This window comes from Phaeoacremonium minimum (assembly GCF_000392275.1).
Source record: "Phaeoacremonium minimum UCRPA7 unplaced genomic scaffold PA7_03_scaffold_288, whole genome shotgun sequence".
Taxonomy (NCBI): Eukaryota; Fungi; Ascomycota; class Sordariomycetes; order Togniniales; family Togniniaceae; genus Phaeoacremonium; species Phaeoacremonium minimum.
The window spans coordinates 419,664-438,316 of record NW_006921193.1 but is presented as its reverse complement, the minus strand read 5'-3'; the positions used below and the strand labels follow the sequence as shown (position 1 = coordinate 438,316).

Sequence of the window (18,653 nt, the reverse complement as noted above, 5' to 3'; positions counted from 1 at the left end):
GCTTGTGCAGACGGACTAATGTTGCTTCAGGGCGAGGGTGACCGAAAGATCGTGCCGAAGATATCGGATGAGGCCTTGCGCAAATGGCCGGCATTTCAACGGCCGCCACAAAAGCATTGGAGAAAGTGATCAAGCCTCTGTTATCTACCACGCCCAACACGTTGGGACTTACAAGCTCAGCGTACTACCCCGGCGACGTTGACATCACCATGGACGAGATCGCCGCCATTGCTCGTGTCATGGAGCACCATGATCTTGAACCAGAGAACACCCGTATACACAAGACAACTGATGGAAACAAATCCGTGTTTAACATTCTTCAAGCTTCCGCGCAGACAAACGGCGAATTACAGCAACACTTAAAGGGTTCCGCCGTTCCCATAACATTGCTCCGCCAACAAGCCTCTGGGATTCAACCTTTTGATGCAATCATCAATCTGGAGCGAGGTGATCACTCACAGGAAATGTTTAAGATTTGCACACATCTTCGCCAGGCCATCCGCTTCTCGGCTAACGACACCGAAGCTCGATTTATCTTGGACTACCTCGAGAGCTTTACTACCGGGAGCCTAGAGTCGTATCGCAGGGCTATGAAGGGTTGGGTCAAAGACTTTTATTTCAAGAGTCGAGAGCATCTTTGGCTTCGTTGAGCCGTATAGAGACCCTTACGGCGTGAGGTGTGAGTGGAGAGGTGTTGTCAGCATTGCTGATCCACGCCAGACCGCTCAGTTGACGGCTCTAGTTGACAATTCGACAAAGTTCATTCGGTTGCTTCCTTGGGCTGTTGATGGGGTCAATGATGGCAAAGGGCCTTTCGAGAAAGACAAGTTTCAAGCCCCCGATTTCTATGTCGTACATGGTCAGTTGATTGAACAATGGAGTTGCTTTTGTACTATGCTAAATCTGAATAATAGCGCTCGCCTTTGTCTGCAGTACCGTATGGGAGGCCTCCAATGTGCCTAACGTGAATACCAAGTAATCCTATTGCTCATCTATTTAGCTGACATTCCTTTGTGTACAGTACAACGACATCCGTGAGACATACGGTTTCAAGAATATTGTCTATGCGAACCGAATGAGTGCGAATGCAGACCCCGATCGTCCAATTCACTGGGTCCATCCTTCTGAAGCAGACGGTTACAGAAAGATCAACCATGTTCTCCGTTTCATCACAACATCGATCCATGAGCTTTATGGCCACGGCACGGGCAAGCTCTTAGCGGAGACCTCACCAGGTGTATACAATTTCGATCCAGAACATCCGCCCATCAATTCGCTTACCGGCGAACCTGTAAAGACCTGGTATCGGCCCAACCAGACATGGACCAGTGTATTTGGGAAACTCGCAGGCACTGTTGAAGAGTGTAGAGCCATGCTTATTTCCTACTACCTCGGAGATCGCAAAGACATGCTGCTTATGTATGGCTACGATGAAGACAGTGACATTAAGACCGATGACCGTAAGTGCTTCCTGTGACTCCTGGTACTCTTATTTAGCTGATATATCCTAGTGATCTATTACATGTATCTTTACATCGCAATTGAAGGTCTCCGTTCCCTCCAGGGATTCAATGTAGAGTCAAAGAAATGGGGAGATGCCCACGCCAATGTAATGCATATTGGGCACTCTGCAATGCGCTTCCAGCTAACTCTAGAGATAGGCGAAATACGCTATCTTGAAGTATTTGTTTCTTGACGCCGGGGGACTTTTGACAGTGGAACATGATGAAGGTGCAGGAACACTCTATGCACGCCTTGACCGTTCCAAGATAGTGTCACATGGCAAACCGTCTATTCACCGCATGCTTCATCGCATTCATATTTGGCGCTGCACTGCTGATGTTGCTTCATGCAAAGCTTTTTACGAGTCGCTCAGCATCGTTGATGGTGAATTCGAGGTTTGGAGAAAGATCATAGCGTCTAAGCCAGAACCCCCTTGGAAATTTGTGCAAGCGAATACCATCCTCGGGGATGATGGCCATGCTATGATTGCTATCGCCAGCCCTCTATACGAAAGTGTCTTGGTGGATATCATTATGTCCCATCGGATTGAGTTTGGAATACTATGCCTTCTATGGCTGGAAGAGCTTGGATTGCTCAGCTTTGGAAGGCATCGTGGATATTTTGCTTGTCAGTGTCGAGATTTACCAGGTAGCTGTGAGTCTCTTTGTAAAAAAAAAAGAATAATGGGAGAAAGAGGAGATTGTGAGCTAGCTGCCCAGCCTTCTCTAGTTCTCTGGAACAGTGATCTCTTATCTATATGCCTAACTATCTTGAGTCTGCCTCTCCCCGCTATTACTATGATGGAGTGTATACCATTATGTTCATGAATATGACCACCTAATAGCTAGTTGCATTATGTGGTGTAGTTAATCCAATTGTACCGGCAGCACTCAAGCAGCCCAGGCATGCCGATCAGCATCTTGAAGCAAGCCTCACCACACCCTTGGTCTATTGTATGCCCTCCACAGCAACCATTTTGTAATATGTCTCTTTGGCAGTTGTAGAAGGAAAGATGTTGAGACTTGTCTTGTTGAGAATGTACTACAAAACACAGGAGTGACTTCGGGAAAGCGGCAACAGCGGCAACGAGCTTAATTCATAGTCATTTCCATTGTATGTTGCTAGAATTGACACAATCCATGGTCAATGATTTGTTAGCTTCTAAACCAATAACAATGAAGTACAGGATCGTACGTCGCACAGCACCGGGCAGACGCCAGTATATAAGTTTGTTGCTTCTCACTGGCCATGAGAATATTAGAAGGCTCCTGTGGCTCGATGCGGGCAGATTATAGTATGCTCTCAGTTTCTTCCGAACACATTTTACGCGCGATAAACGAATAACCGCCATGGACACCGAGGTCAGATACATTGCAAGAAACTCACTCTTTGAAAATGAGAAAGCTTTCACAACAGATTTCCCTGTTGATCATGTCGAGGGAGCCCGAACAACAAATCGAGAGGAGGATGTCCGACCTGTAACAATACATTGTATCGATAATCCTAGCGAGTGGAACCTTGATGAGCATGGTTTCTGTTTCATAAAGGCAAAACCCGATCTGGATGTCCAGGGTGCCTTTAAGCGCAAGGATGAGGTGCGAAAGCCATACTGGCAGGAGATAGAAACGATTATCCATAATCATTTTCCTCGATACTCCCGCATCGAAGCATTTGATTTCACTGTCAGTTACCGGACTAATTCTATTAAGAGTCATGGTGTCTTAATACTCCCTATTCAATGCAGGTCCGAAAAAGAGATGCGGACTTCCCTCAAAGATCGAAGGGGTATCAAAAGGAGTACGTCTCTCCAGCAATCACAGCGCACTGCGACTATTCGAAAGCCGGGAGCCGCCTCGTGCTTGAATACTCATTTCCGGGCCAAGAGGAGGCCTGGGAAAATAAGCCATTTGATCTCATCAAGTCTGCGATTATCGATTTCCTGAAACTGCATCTGATCTTCAGAATATAGCTAACCCCACTTATTTATCAGTGTATGGCGCCCATTGAACGAGACAGACGACTGGCCACTCGCTGTTTGTGATTTCAAGACTATAGACACCGAGAATGATATCCTTTTGACGGACTCGATCCGCCGTGATATGATCAGTGAGGTCTCTCTCTTGCATTACAACCCGGCACACAAGTGGTATTACCTGAAGAACCACGGCACCGAAGATCTCCTGGTCTTTCGGAACACTGATTCTCAAGGAGAGCTACCGCGTATGTACCTCATAGTTCCTGGCATTCTTATGGCTTTACTTGGGTTGAAACAGGTCCTGATATGGTACTAAAATTTTGTTTTATAGGCGCATTTCATGCTGCAGTTCCCAACCCATACAGCACGGGGCCATCTCGTGAAAGCGTTGAAGTTCGAATTGTAGCTTTTTACTGACCTGAAATACTTTGCTTCCACTTTGTCAAGGGACGCGACGTCCGGCGCAATAATTGGTGAAGTATGGAGGGGGCTGTGCAGGTGACTTACTCGGAAAGAAGCAAGACTAGCTGAGAAAGGGTGCAAGCACAGGTTTATTGGGACCTGCAACCGAGTGATGTTGACATTACGCCTCTCATGGAATGGAAGTTCGGCCAAGTAATGACAGTAGCATTGCTCTCTGTTTATACGCTTAATGCGATCGAAGCGAGTAGGTGGAAAAAAACGAAAGGTATATCCTGCAATAAAACAGATCGCAAGCTCACTCCGAGTGCAGTGTCGAGTGGGAAGAGTTTGCCAGAGTATATGGATAGGTCAGTCAAAGGGGAGACCCACGAGAAAGCTATTGATGAACTAAGCGATCAACAACGATTATCTCAACCACCCCATGAGGATCAGGACGTTGGTGAGCACAACGCACACGGCAATTCAGCTGAAGAGCAATCTTTCACTGTCCGACGGAGAAGAACGGCACCTCCCTTTGGAAATGTGATTCCCTGCGCTGATAGGGAGTCACTACTTCCATATAAGTCCCCCGTTTCTATACAACAGAGAGTGAACACAATAAAAATGGAGGAGCGCCTCGAGGTAACACTAAAATCCGCTCCTAGATAAGATTCGTTTCTCAGATAATCTAGTCTCCCGTTGAAGAACCCGAGATCATCAATCTTCTTGAAACCATACAAGGGCAAAAGGAAAATCTTGCCAGTCACTACATCCTGTTGGTGTGGAATCTATGGGTGGCAATCACGGTCTTGATATGCTTCCATTTCACTATCTGTGTTACGATTTTAGCTATTCTCTACGCGGGCTCTGTGGCTTTCAAAAATTGGCGGGCGCTCAATGGTGTCCAAATAATTCGAGAAGACAGGCAACGGATCTAGGAGAGAAAAGACCATGAACCTTGAGGTCATCCCTGGGGAGAAGTATTGCATACAGTCCCGTACTTAGCCCTTGTCTCGACATGCGAAAAAAGGCCAAGGTGAAGAGCAGTTCCAAAATGAATTCGATATTAACTTGTCCTACTAGTAACTCATCTAAGAGAAACATTAATCAAATCTCCTAGTCACCTTTGTAGTATTAAAGAGCTAAAACAGGGGTCACCTGGGATCACCTCGGTCACCCTGTAAAAACATCCTAGAGTGAACTCAGAGTAGCGAGGCTCACCTAGCTCACCTCATTAGCTCGATAGCAGTGAGCCGAGGTATCCCCATCTACAAGCCTATCGTATTGGCAACTGTGGCCCCATGATTAAGTAATAATACACGTGCCATATCGCAATAGTCTAGCATAACGGCATGCGAAAGTACAGGATAACCGTAATCATCAACAGTATCGACAAGGAAACCATGGCTGAGAAGTAACTCATTTACGATGCCCTGATTCCCCGAATCCCATGGGACAACGTGCTCATAAAGGCATGATGGATAGTTTCATCAACGTTGCTCTCGTCGAGTTCTGGCAATGGAGACTAAAGCGACGATAGGGCGTTGAAAAGGCTTGACTTCGCGATTTTGAACGGGCCTTGAAGATAGTTCAAGTGCGTATTCAACGGGAGGTAGACAATGCCATGGCTAGAATACCAAGTTTGGGTCAGTTCTCCGCGGTCGGGTAACAGCAATAGCTTGCCAATCAATGATGGCATTCCCGGCTATTGAACGACCTGATAGCCCTCAGGCGAATCATTGGGGGTTCAGCTGAGGCCACTATTGAATGTGGCTTTGGAACGGTCTAGACTGATTCAGCTGGCTGTTGTCTAAATACCTGAGTAAAGCAACTATATCAAGTGACACCCCACCAATTCTGCAAAAAGCGGAATGTCTAGCCATGTGCTGATCTAACTGAAAACAACTGAGCAAAGTCTTTTTAGGGATCACTCATCGTTTCACGTAGTTATGTCTCGGTCCATTTACCAAGTACTAGACTCACTCAATTCGGAAATCCGGGTCCTCCACATAAGGCCGGCTGCCAAACCCGAGTCTCCGATCATCTGTGATTTCCAACACATTTTCCTTACAAAAAGTCATTCGTACGAAGCATTATCGTACACATGGGGCCTACCAGGCACTACAGTCGAGATAACGGTCAACGGAGTAACACGCCGTGTTCAAGAAAACGCTGGCGCTGCCATTCGAAGATTGAGAGACCCCAAAAAGACGCGAGTTGTCTGGATCGATGCTATCTGTATTAACCAAGAAAATGATGAGGAGAAGGGTCTCCAAGTCTTGCTCATGAGAGAAATCTATGGCAAAGCCGACCAGGTGTGCGTGTGGCTCGGAGAATCCTCAGAGGGTAGCGACGTCGGAATCAGCTTCTTACGCAACAACAACTTTGCGCTTGGCTGGAAGCAATGGAGGAAGGACCGGAAACACGGTAACCCGACCCTACCTTGGCTGCAAACCCTTGGTAGCTCCGTCGCTACGCAAAATAGAACCAATCTTCTCTATGAACAGGCTACTGGAGAGGTTCGGGAGCTCCTCGATCGACCGTGGTGGAAAAGAGTGTGGATCGTACAAGAAGCTATTCTAGCTCGGAAGCTCATCTTGATGTGCGGTTCAGATAAGCTGGAATGGAACTCCATTGAGAAGACCATAGCTCGTCTGAGATTGCAAGGGGGGGTGGTATTTGGATTCAGTGAGTCTCCTACCCACGCCTTTCCGGATGAGATATACCGCACCATCAATACCTATCGGGATAGAATGAGCAGTACTCCAGATGGTCTCAGCTTGTACGATATCTTGTACCGCTGCCGGTCATTGCATTGCACGGATCCACGAGACCGAATATATGGGTTTCTAGGCTTAATTCCGGCGACGATAAGCAAGGTCATATGTCCAGATTACGGCAGTCCAACTGCTGAAGTGTATCGGAAGTTTGCCAGGCTAATGATTGAAGTTTCTGGGTCATTGGATGTACTGAACTGCAAAAGGGAGTGGCAAATTGAAAAGTCACCGCCAGCAAAGCGACTAGCATATAGTTTACTCGACTAGGCAAGATATCACGACACAAACGCACTGATCATCGACGGCCCAGACCAGAAGCCTCGTCGAGGTTGGGCAAGACTACCACCAGGCTGGGAACGCAAAATCAATTCCAAGGGATACTCAGTCTACTTCGTCAATCACCTAACCGGAGAGCAATCGCAAAAGAGTCCTTTGGAAGATGAAGAACCTACCATGGCCCAAAACATGATCGATCAGAAGAAATTGCCCAGTGGCTGGTATAAGGCTTGGGACAACTTTGGGTGTGCCACAGTTTCGTTTAGCCATCCCTCAGCGTTAAAGCCTGATGAAAAACTTGCTGGGCTCGAGTACAACCCATCATGGGCGCCAAATTGGGCTCATGCAACAGATAAAGATCCAGCCCCCTTTCTACAATGGTCGCCCAACAACTCGTCATATTGGGCAGCAGGAAAAGGCTCATTTACCACGGGCGTGGGCATTGATGATCGCGTGTTGCAACTAGATGGACTGGCTTTTGACACGATTGAGTTGATTGCTGCACCATGGCATCCTAACGGACCGTTGCCACCAGTCTCACGGAAAGGCGTAGAAGTCCTCGAAACCTGGGAGGCACTCGCTATCGCGAATGTGATAGACTGTCCGTACAATGGCGACCGAAAGAATGCACTCTGGCGCACCATGATTGCTGATCATGTCGGAGACCAAGCAGCACCGAATGATGACTGGGCTTATGTCGAGACATGGTACGATAGAGTTGGTTGGGCTGAGGACCCAGCCTCAACCTCTTCTATGAGCATCTGGGAAACTGCTTCCAGGACTGGAGATTACAGTGGTCAGTCTGTTAAAATGATAGAGCACTTCTACGAGCATCGTCCTTTGGAAGCATCTGGGGGTGTCATTGCTACAATCAAGCTTGCATATGCCGCTCAAAAGACCATCACTAAGACGTATGAGGAGTATTTACACCGAATTCATCACGCCTGTATGCACCGTGCACTGTTCGTCACTTCACGGGGCTATATTGGCCTCGCACCCTGGAATGCGCAGGTAGGGGATATCATAGCAATTCTTGATGGGGGCAAAACACCTTTCCTACTCCGTGCCGCATCTTCTTCGATGCATATTTTAGTGGGCGAGTCTTACGTCCATGGGATCATGGGTAGTGAAGCATTGGAATGGGAACATGCGGAGGTTGCTCGGAGACCTTTCTTCATTCTATAAACTCTCGGAGTTATACAAACAAATGTTTTGCCACAGGTTGAAGGCACTCCGCGAGAATAATAAGTTCATGACTTCCGTCTTCCAATATCATGCTTATTACATCGACTGGAGACATATTATTCATTCACGCTGCTTGAGCTTTCTATATATTATGGGAGAATACTCTTGGCATTAGGATGAGTTCATCTGATCCCAATCTGGAACTTTCGAACCAGACAAGTAATGCCCAAACGTTACACCGGACCACTACTATCCCAGCTTACGCAAGTGACGCTGCTCTTGCTTCGGTTAATAGTGGACCGTATATGGTTTTAGTAGTAAGATAGCCACTTCCAACCATCTTCGCTATATGAGATCCCTCACAATTGGGTTGCTGTAGGCCATTTGGAGCGTACAGGAGAGCGCCTCATAATGCACCCCCAACAAGCTGGACAATCCACATAGCAATGCGCACCTTCAGGCCAACCCTCCTGTCAGTTCGAGCAAAGTCATCTCGTGTGACCTGTTGCGCATGATCTTGGAGCCAGAGCTGCTCCTCGCCTAGTCGCTTCTTGAGCTCTTCATTCCGCGTTACTATCAAGGCATTGGCCTCCAAATCCAGAGAATAACTTCGTTTGGTGTAGTTAGAACTCCCAACAAGGCTGATAGAGGGGCTTGACTCTCCGGGTAGGGTCACCCAAAGGCCCTTTGCATGGTAGGTCCATCCACCAGGCTCGCCCACTGTCCCTTTCCTCCATTCCTTGAGAATCGTTGACATGTCACGTTTGTTTTGGTGCACGGCGCGAAGAAAACGATGTGCAAGAAGGGTGTAGGCATCTGGTAGCAGCCCCGAGACACCTTTGGAACCATAAAATCCATTCGCTTGTGGAGAGGCTGTGATGACCACGTTATTGTGGGATGCGGTTGAGAGTAGAAGCTTGGTAAGTGATGGCGCAGGATTGAAATATCCGGCCGTGAATGTCCACGAAGAATTGGAGTACTGTGGAGCTGCCAGAGTCTTTAGAACGTGCGTTACCGCTGGCAGCTCGGTAGAGACATCCGGTTGCAGTAGCTGTGTCATTTGGGCAAGGACGTATACATCGGTGTCCCGGGACTCCTTTTTCGCGGCACTCCCAGCTGTCAGTGCCTTCTGACTCGGAGACACTAAAGGCTTGAGGACAGCGGTAGCACGCGATACAAATTGCTTCGGGCTGTCGAGCGGAGATGGTGCAGCGTTGGTAGCTGGCCATACCTGTTCAAAACCTGAAGGGCTATCTGATGGCTTTATTAGAAAGCTCAGGGATGTTACACCGCTGTAGAGATCCCAGAAATATTCTGTTATCTCTTGTGAAGAGAATAGATGATATCTATCTTGGCGGTTTGTGAAGTAGTCGGTGGAGAGATTGGCTCCAGAGAGAATAATCTCGTCATCAACACCATACAGCTTCATATGTTGTAAGCCCCATCCCTCATTGATTCTCTTTGGTATGTATTTCTTTCGCAAGCCAGTCAGGTTCGGCGTGTGGTACATGCGAATCTCGACACGCTCAGGTCCGAACTCAGCAACCAGCGGTGCCAAGAGAGATGCACATGATGGCTCGGGTGCCTCTCGCGTGCCACGCAGAGCATCCGTAAGAATGCTCAACTTCAGATCCGGGTTCTCTCGTAATGCTTCTTGCAGCGTTGTGATTAATTCCTTCTCGGACTTTCCGATGTACAGGGTCGACAGGAATATTCGTCTCTTCGCATGCCGAATTTTCTGCTTCAGGGTCTCGTAGAAATCAGAGGGAGTCTGCAGGATTCGAATCTGGGACCCATGAACGGGGAAAGACGGCGCAATCTTGTCCAGTTCACCTACGAACGGCGCAAGCATCCCCACCGGATTTGTAGAACTGGCCGGCACGCCAGCTGCTGGTATCGAGTATCGTCGACATTGTGGCTTGGTACACCGAAAGCAGGGACGGAAGGCAGGTCGCGACCTTGCCGAGCACCTTATCGCACCTCTCGCCAGCATAGCAGCGTCAGCAGAAGTCGCGACTACCGAAACGCGCGTGTTTGTATCGTCGACATCACTACGCACTGCATTTCTTGAAGGTCGAGCTTGGCAGCTTGGAGGGCACTGCTTGAGAATTGGAGCTCAATCATTGGCCGCGGAATTTCTCGGCAACCGGAAAAGGACCCACCTCAAGGTATCTACGGCAGTCCTGGACTTCACATCACCAAGACGCTTCTCGGTAGCAGTCGTCAAAGATCAATTGATCAACGCCCAAGATGTCGACAGTCACGAGAACACTAGGCTACATCCGCCGGATTGGCCTCAAGGTATGCGTCGTCTTATTGCCTTCGGAGCACCCGCTAACTGTTTATTGCAGGAGTACTGGCATCAGCTTAACGTATGTTCCCACACCCCTCGATCAACCTTCGACCGCGTGCCACAAGAATTTCGACATGGCTAACGTCAAGCTCTCGATGAATAGTATATTGGTAGGCCTCAGAGAATGGGTGATTGGGGAAGTGGACGAGACTGACCTGGTTTAGGTGACACGAAGGCTGGTACACTCATCGGCACCGACAAATTCGGTAACAAATTCTACGAGAATATGGAGGAGGAGCTGCCTCGTACGTACTTGAGGTGTTTGTTGTCAAAAGAAAGCAAAGACTTACTTAATTACAGTACGGACAAGATGGGTGGACTACAAGAAGCACGATTTCGACCCGTACGTCTATACATACAGTGTGCAACGTAACAAGCTCAGGCAACAGCTAACCATAGTGTAGCGCACAAATCGAGCCTTTATGGCACATGTGGATCTCATACGGAATCGACACGCCTCCGACACAGGATCCGCTCTCGAAGACTGCTCGATCATGGGCAAAGCCATATCACATTCCGAACTATACCCAGTCCCGAGGCGCATACAAGCCTTACAGCACGTGAGTAGCTTTTGATTTGGACGTTTGATGGAATTCTAATAAGTGTCCAGTACACAGCCGAAGGTCAAGACGTGGCAACCAGTGGCCGCTGCGAGGCAATGAGCGATGTGGGAGAGCGGGCGATGTGTACATATTTGTGCCTCCTAAGGTTATAGATGGCGGTTCAAGTGTTTCCTGTGGGGTTCTTTCGTGTTGAACTATGCCATAACAATGCTGTCTGTCCAGCCTACTTGAAGAGCTCAATCTGTGGCTTTCCCCATGTGTAACCGTGCAGCGATTGCATATTGCTAAATTGGACAGAAAACCGTCAAGCTGCAATTTAAGCACGATGTAGGTGGGGAGAATCCGCGACTGACATCTAGATTACATGAGAACGTTAGGTTTACAACTCGGGCTTCTTTTCCGCCGACACGACTCGCAACCTGAACATTGCCGCACCATGTCTATCAATCTTTGCGGTGATGGTACCATCTGGTTTCACAGTGGTGGTTACCTTCCCTAGGAGCATCTCGTTTCTGGCACCCAGGCCGTTGGCATAGGACGTTTTGGTTGCGTTGTACAGCTTGCTTGTACCGTTGAAGCTACTGCCATTGATTCTTGTCCCATTCTCGGCAGCGCTTTCCGCCGTATCAATGATTGCTTGAGCATCACCATCCGATAAACGGTTCGCCCACAGATCACGCACTTCCCATGACATCCTCACCTGCGGTGCGGTGCCGCCAGTCCCGCTGTCAACGAAAATGTCTGCGAGAGTGGCGTTCAACGTTGAGGTGTTATTGTTACCGTTGATTAGGACAACAACGCAATCATCGTAATCTCCCCCAGTCGTGGAGGCAAGTGTTCCAGACCACATCTGGATGCTTGCCTTGCCGAACTCATCAACATCAGTTGTCTCGTAGTGCCAGCGACGGGCGGCAGACATTCCTAATGGGTCCTGGTTTACGGCTATGACGGCAGAGTTTGACAGAATGGAGAACGTCCTGTTTGAGATCTTGGTGAAATCATTACCCATAAGGAGGGGACTGTCACGATGTTAGGTTCTCAAAGTAGCGATGGCACTGGAGATGATGTTCATTACCTCTTCGCTGCAGACCACAGAGAGAAATGGGTGATATACTCGGCGTCCGTCTGTCCACCAAGACCAACGGTCAAGATGTCGAGATCATTCCAAGCACCTTGATGAACTCTGGACACAACGAGAGCAGCCTACAATCAATCAGCATATTGACGTCTAGTTTTGGTGTGACTTGCCTTGTTGATTATGTTCAATGTTGAACAATGGACCCCCGGCACAGCACAGTTAAATGCATTTGGACCATCGCTATCATGTTATCAGTATTAACATAACCAGCACCCTCGCATCATGATCCTTACCAGGGGCATCTATCGTCCGGTCTATCGAAAGAGTCGTACACGGGACCGGAAATTCGCCAGGAGTTAGCGATGGTCGGCGCCCAATTCCAAGGCAAGTCTTCTCCCCAGTTGTCCATGCTGTACAAAATTGAGCGTCCTGTCGCATTCAAAGCTTCGCTCATCACGTTGAACCGATTGCGGCTGATGAGCTGGTCACCTGCCTGGCCCTCGTTATAGCAGTTGTCATACTTGAGGTAATCAATACCCCAAGCAGCAAATGTCTTCGCATCTACTTTCTCGTGTCCCAAGCTACCTTCGTACAGTCCACAAGTATAGCTTCCGGCGTCTGAATACATGCCAAACTTCAGTCCCAAATCGTGGATACTGTTCGCTACGGCAGCCATGCCTCTTGGGAATTTCTGGGTATCCACAATGATACTACCATTGCCAGATGTGTTTCGTCCGTTCGACCAGCAGTCATCCAGAAGGATGTATTGATAGCCAAGATCCTTGAAACCGAGGTCTACTATCAATTTGGCCTGGGATAGGAGGACCTCCTCCGACACATTGCATCCAAATGAATTCCAGTCGTCCCATCCCATCTGTGGTGTGATTGCCTGTCCATTGTTTGATGCTCGAGTTAATTTCGCGAATACGGTGGCAACAATGAGGAGGAGCATAGGGGGCAGTGGAATTATCATGAAACCTTCAAGATAGTGAGAGAAGACTGGACATCCCTGGACCATTGGGCTACACTCGAGATGCTCGCATATGACCGCGCACTTCCTCTTAATATGCCAGTCTGCCGCTGTTCACACGTGTGAGACTTCAAAACACAGACTCCTCCGGATTTGTAAAAATGTGGAGAGTGTCATCACCACCGACCATTTGACTGTAAAGTCAAATATGTTACTGACGAGTTGACACCTTTTTCAGAAGGTTTACTTGCTCATAGTGATACCAATGAGTGGTGGAATGCCAGAAATCTTCTCGAACTTACTCAGACTTCTTAGAATGACATCCATAGTGAAGAACATTAGATCTCTCGATTTATTCATCTGGAGACAGTCTTCTATTGAATAATTGCAGCATAAGGTAGTTGATATCTGCCTAGCCATAGACTTACTCATACCAGAAGTGATCATGAAGCTAACTGCGTGAGGGTTGTTTACAATGGAGTTCCGAATTTCCTGAACGATTTCTTGAAAACATTCACTGGAGCGTGTCTGGACTCATGCTTAACAAATGAAGGACTTGTGTGGAATGACTGCTCGGAAGGCTACCACAAACTGCGATTGTTTCTGAATCATTTTGCTAGAGAAATGTATTGATTCTGATAGAGATTGAACTGATCAAGCCAGCCATGGGTATTGAACATTGAAATCCACAAATCGAAAGGTCATTAATTGCGCCGCTTTCGGCGGAATGGCCTTTTTCCTAACTCATTCAGTCATGTGTCTCCGAGAAGACGGAAAACGGGAACCTGGTAGGCAAGGTTTCTCGAGCGAGTGGGCGGTCGCGCTTTTGGCAGGCGTGGAGATCAATCTACGTCATGACTCTTGGTGGAACCTCAGCCTCACAGCTCTGAGCTTCCACACCAAGGATTGTAATCCATTTATGGCACGCACCGGACACGAAAACACGTGGTGGCAAGATAGAAGATCTAAAGAATGATTTGAATTTCCGCGGTTTAATTCCAATTGATGTCCGCTGATTGGCCAAGAGCCTATCTTTCTCAATCCATCTAGTGCTGGAGATTCAAGACTTGACCTCAATTTGAAATCATGCGTCATTGACTTGTCACTTTGCCACTAATTGGGCTAGACTAACATGACTGTGAGCCTTCGATTTGAAGCAATGCCGAAACGCCGTGATTATCGGTTCGGGCCTCATCGGCAGTTGTATCCTCAGTATCGGAGATTGGCCGCCTACGATTAGGATCGTTCTGAATAGCTAGGTTATATAAGTCTATGCCAGTCCTTCGCCTATACAATCGTTCCACTGAATGTCATATTGTTCCATTGTTTCAACATCGATACATTCACAATGGCACCATCAGCAGATACCTCCTTTGCAGCTCATGCTGCCAACCAGTTCACATCATTTGAGAAAGATCGCCAGGCTTCATCTGACGAGACACTCTATGCAACCAGCAATGGTGTGCCGATCCCTCATCCCTACGAGACTCAAAGGGTAGGAGAGAATGGACCGCTACTCCTTCAGGATTTCCACCTGATCGACCTCCTGTCACATTTCGACCGCGAGCGGATTCCGGAGCGAGTTGTCCACGCCAAGGGTAGCGGCGCTCATGGATTCTTTGAATGCACAGATCCTATTCCTGAGCTGACCGTGGCGGACATCTTCTCTGCCAAGGGCAAGAAGTGTCCCATGACGGTTCGCTTCTCAACAGTCGGAGGTGAATCAGGCTCGCACGACTTGGCTCGGGATCCTCGTGGTTTTGCTGTCAAGTTCAGAACTGAGGAGGGCAACTGGGATCTAGTCGCAAACAACACACCTGTATTCTTCCTGAGAGACCCAGCCAAGTTCCCTCACTTCATCCATACTCAGAAGCGAGATCCATCCACACATTTGACTCACGCCGATGATTCAACAATGTTCTGGGATTATCTGAGTCAAAACCCCGAGTCTATCCATCAAGTCATGATCTTGATGGGTGACCGAGGCATTCCTGATGGTTATCGACACATGCACGGATATTCGGGCCACACGCTCAAGTTAATCAACAAGGACGGGGAGTGGGTGTACTGCCAAATCCATATGAAGACTATGCAAGGAGTCAAGTTCATCACGCAGGAGGACTCGGCCAACTACTCTCCTGACTACAGCCAGAAGGACCTGTATGAGGCTATCCAGCGGGGCGAATACCCTAAGTGGTCGGTTGAGATCCAGACCATGACGCCGCAGAAAGCCGAAGAGGTGTGGGAGACACAAGGAATCAACGTCTTCGATCTGACACATATTTGGCCCCAAGGCCAGTTCCCGCTCCGCAAGGTTGGCGAGTTCACCCTGAACGAGAACGCGATCAATTACTTCGCCGAGATCGAGCAGGTCGCTTTCAACCCGGCGCACATGCCGCCAGGCATTGAGCCTAGTGCGGACCCCGTTCTACAGTCTCGTCTGTTCTCGTACCCGGACACTCACCGACACCGAATTGGCGTCAATTACCAGCAGCTGCCAGTCAATGCGCCACGCACTGGCTTCAAGTACGGCAACTTCCAGCGCGATGGCCAGATGGCCTTCTACAACCAGGGTGCGAGACCAGCCTATCTCAGCAGCATAGAGCCGATCAAGTTCCGCAGCAGGACGGTCGATCTGGACAAGACCCATGGCCACTTCGTTGGTGACGCCGTGACCTTCTTGTCAGAGATAAGACCTGAGGATTTCAATGCACCCCGTGCGCTGTGGCAGAAGGTCTGGGACGAGCCTGCTCGCGAGCGGTTCATCAACAATGTCTCCGGCAAGATGGAGCTGTGCAAGGAAAAGGAAATTTTGAAGCGACAGATTGCCATTTTCCGCGAGGTTGATCCTGACATTGCGACTCGCCTTGAGAAGGCTACTGGCGTCCAGGGGTATGATGGTATTGCGAACTTGCGATTCAATGGCACGCACAACGGCATGACCAAGGATGCAAAGCTGAAATATGCAAACGGCATCAGCGTTACGTCAGGCAGGAGTGTCACGAAGAACAATGGCGCTCCGACGAGAGGTAGCCATCGTGGTGTGGCGAATGGAGGTTTGAATGGAGCTGTTAAGGCACAATGAGTGGGATATATCAGTCACGTCACGAAGTAATGTATAACAGTATGTAAAATAGAGAGGATGTATAGAGGGAATTGACTATGGCGAGAGTCTCATATCAATCCGTTTTCATAATCGAGAACATGCATTGGTGATTGAATTTACTTTGTCCAGCCTCAAGTGCTCAAATTTGACCACTAATTATTCGAGTAAAATGGTGGAGTCATTCATTGTAGGTGCTGTAAGGCGCTGTGCACGGACCGGCGTATGGTGGGTGTGTGGTGGCGGTACCTGAATCGCTGCAGCGACCTGCCGAGTGTTTTCATCAACAATGACGACTCACTTCACCCCGCCATAAACCACCAGGCATCAAAGACGACCGTCGCCACTTGCGGTCTTCGCAGTTACTACCATGACCTGAGTTGCCAATGCGCCATGGCGATACTATCGAAGCCGATTCCAGCGCTGTATACAGTCTACATTCTGCGCTCGACTGTCCGCCATGCGTCGCTCTACATCGGCTCGACGCCTCATCCACCCCGCCGATTGAAGCAGCACAACGGAGAGGCGCGCGGCGGAGCGGTGCGCACAGCTCGTGACAGCCTTCGGCCGTGGGAGATGGTGGCGATCGTGTCGGGGTTTCCAGGCATGGTTGCGGCTCTGAAGTTCGAGTAAGAGGCACGCCTTGGTTTCTAGGGGCGCAAACCCCCGCTACGCGTGAATGCTCTGCTGATTCCCTTGATAGATGGGCCTTGACGAACCCGCATCTCTCGCTACACATACCCTCAACTTCACGACTATCTGTTGCTACGCAAAGGAAGAAGAATGGCCAACCGCGGCGGCCGCGAGCCAGCCTGACCTCGATCCTCTCGAATCTACACCTCTTACTTCGGGTTCCTAGTTTCTCGCGGTGGCCATTGAGGCTGCATTTCTTTGCCAAAGATGTCCACACGTCCTGGGGGAAGTGCTGCTCGACATCGGCGGAGCCAATGCGAGAGAACATGGACATCGTGACCGATTTCGGCCCCGGATCTAATGATACGGCGGAACCTACAACTGTCGCCTCGAGTGAAGCTGGTGGGGCAGCCGCCTCTGCGGTTCTGACTGAATCATGGGGGGTCTACGCCCTACCGCTGGACTATGCGCCTATGAAGGAATACGTCGCGAAGGGACACTCTGTCTTTTCCTTTGAGCGGGAGGGTGACTGTGTCGTCTGCGGGGACCATCTAGCTTCCGGTGAAGGGCTACATGCCATCTGCTCGAATGACGGCTGCGAGGCTGTCGGTCACCTAGACTGTTGGAGTCGACATATGCTCCACGGACAGGATAAAGAGACTCTACTTCCGACAACGGGATCATGTCCCCAATGTGGAGGGGAGGTACGCTGGGGCGATATGATGAAGGAGCTGACTTTGCGAGTGAGAGGACAGAAAGATGTCGAGAAGCTCCTGAAGACGAAGAAGAGCGCCAAGGCTAAAGGAAAGGAAAAGACAACGGCATGATTCTTCTTAAATAGCCGGCTTGTATCATTACGGGCCATTGCATTGGAAGGGTCTGCATTTCGGACGGCGTTGGTAAAGGCAATGGTATAGCTATAGATACCCTGAGGCAGCAGACGCTGCAGCGAACTTCCAGCAGGAAGCTCAGTCGATCCCATCTCATTAGCTGGATTTAAAGCTGATTAATTATCACACATGCCACATTGGAATTATGCGAGCCTTGAAATGTGATAGGCCTGTATCCTTAAGGAGCATATGTTAAGAAAACAAGAGCATAGAGTTGTAACTGCTGTCCTCGACGTTCACAGACTCACATATTAGATTGAGTGATGAGATATAGATACTAATATTGGTTCTTGAGGTGTCACACTCAAGGAGGTCACGATGCAATAGTGTCGGAGGTGCGAAGAGATGTCGTCGGAGTCGGCTGAGGTTGCGGTCGAGGTTGGGTCGGCATACGGAGCAGCAGGGAATACACGTGCCGGCTGAGTCATCAGAGATGGAGGCCCCGCAGCTGGACCCAAGGACGGTCTTGGCGGCGATTTTTAAACGTCACGTCCTTCTGATTTGCCAACTTGGCGACGCTATTGACCCCACCCCTGCAAATTCCTCCGGCGATATCAGATTTCATGACTGACACCTGCATTACATTTCAAGGGCGCGCGAGGCGAGGGGGCTGCAACTCCTTGCGGACAGGCGAAAAATGGGGGAAATTGAGGCGCAATGCCACCGGATCACGACTGTCGCTCTGCCTTCCTCCAAATCTCGGCCTGGCTGTAGCACTGTGAGCGTCTTCCAGGCGTTGATTTAAGCTCCGACGGCCCAGAAATGTGGTAGGACAGGAGCAGGCATCATTTTAGTGTAGTCTGAGCCGGACTGACGCTGACTCGCCAACGGGAGAGGGGAGCTGCCACATCTGTCATGGATTGACCTCCGCCGCCCCTTACCTCTTCTCTTTCTTCCCCGTTCCGGCGTCCTCCCACCCACATCATTCCCGATCATGAGGCAGCA

At 49.3% G+C, this 18,653-nt stretch overlaps 4 protein-coding genes across 4 annotated transcripts; 3 read left to right on the top strand and 1 right to left on the bottom strand.

Annotated features, from left to right (window-relative positions):
- Positions 1-83: 83 nt before the first annotated feature.
- On the top strand, positions 84-1,477 carry UCRPA7_3568 (putative dipeptidyl peptidase iii protein; the record flags this gene model as incomplete). Its single annotated transcript, XM_007916139.1, has 4 exons — positions 84-305; positions 721-859; positions 915-964; positions 1,022-1,477. 4 exons carry the CDS (start codon positions 84-86, stop codon positions 1,475-1,477), a joined length of 867 nt encoding a protein of 288 aa, XP_007914330.1.
- A 7,047-nt stretch (positions 1,478-8,524) lies between these two features.
- UCRPA7_3567 (putative cdp-diacylglycerol-glycerol-3-phosphate 3-phosphatidyltransferase protein) lies at positions 8,525-9,970 on the bottom strand (the record flags this gene model as incomplete). Its single annotated transcript, XM_007916108.1, has 1 exon — positions 8,525-9,970. One exon carries the CDS (start codon positions 9,968-9,970, stop codon positions 8,525-8,527), a length of 1,446 nt encoding a protein of 481 aa, XP_007914299.1.
- A 398-nt stretch (positions 9,971-10,368) lies between these two features.
- UCRPA7_3566 (putative nadh-ubiquinone oxidoreductase subunit protein) lies at positions 10,369-11,133 on the top strand (the record flags this gene model as incomplete). The annotated part of the gene is made up of 7 exons (XM_007916081.1): positions 10,369-10,419; positions 10,470-10,490; positions 10,575-10,581; positions 10,636-10,716; positions 10,772-10,814; positions 10,876-11,031; positions 11,082-11,133. The coding sequence occupies 7 exons, from the start codon at positions 10,369-10,371 to the stop codon at positions 11,131-11,133; spliced, it is 411 nt and encodes a 136-aa protein (XP_007914272.1).
- Positions 11,134-14,430: 3,297 nt separating this feature from the next.
- UCRPA7_3564 (putative peroxisomal catalase protein) lies at positions 14,431-16,167 on the top strand (the record flags this gene model as incomplete). Its single annotated transcript, XM_007916089.1, has 1 exon — positions 14,431-16,167. One exon carries the CDS (start codon positions 14,431-14,433, stop codon positions 16,165-16,167), a length of 1,737 nt encoding a protein of 578 aa, XP_007914280.1.
- Between the last annotated feature and the right edge of the window lie 2,486 nt (positions 16,168-18,653).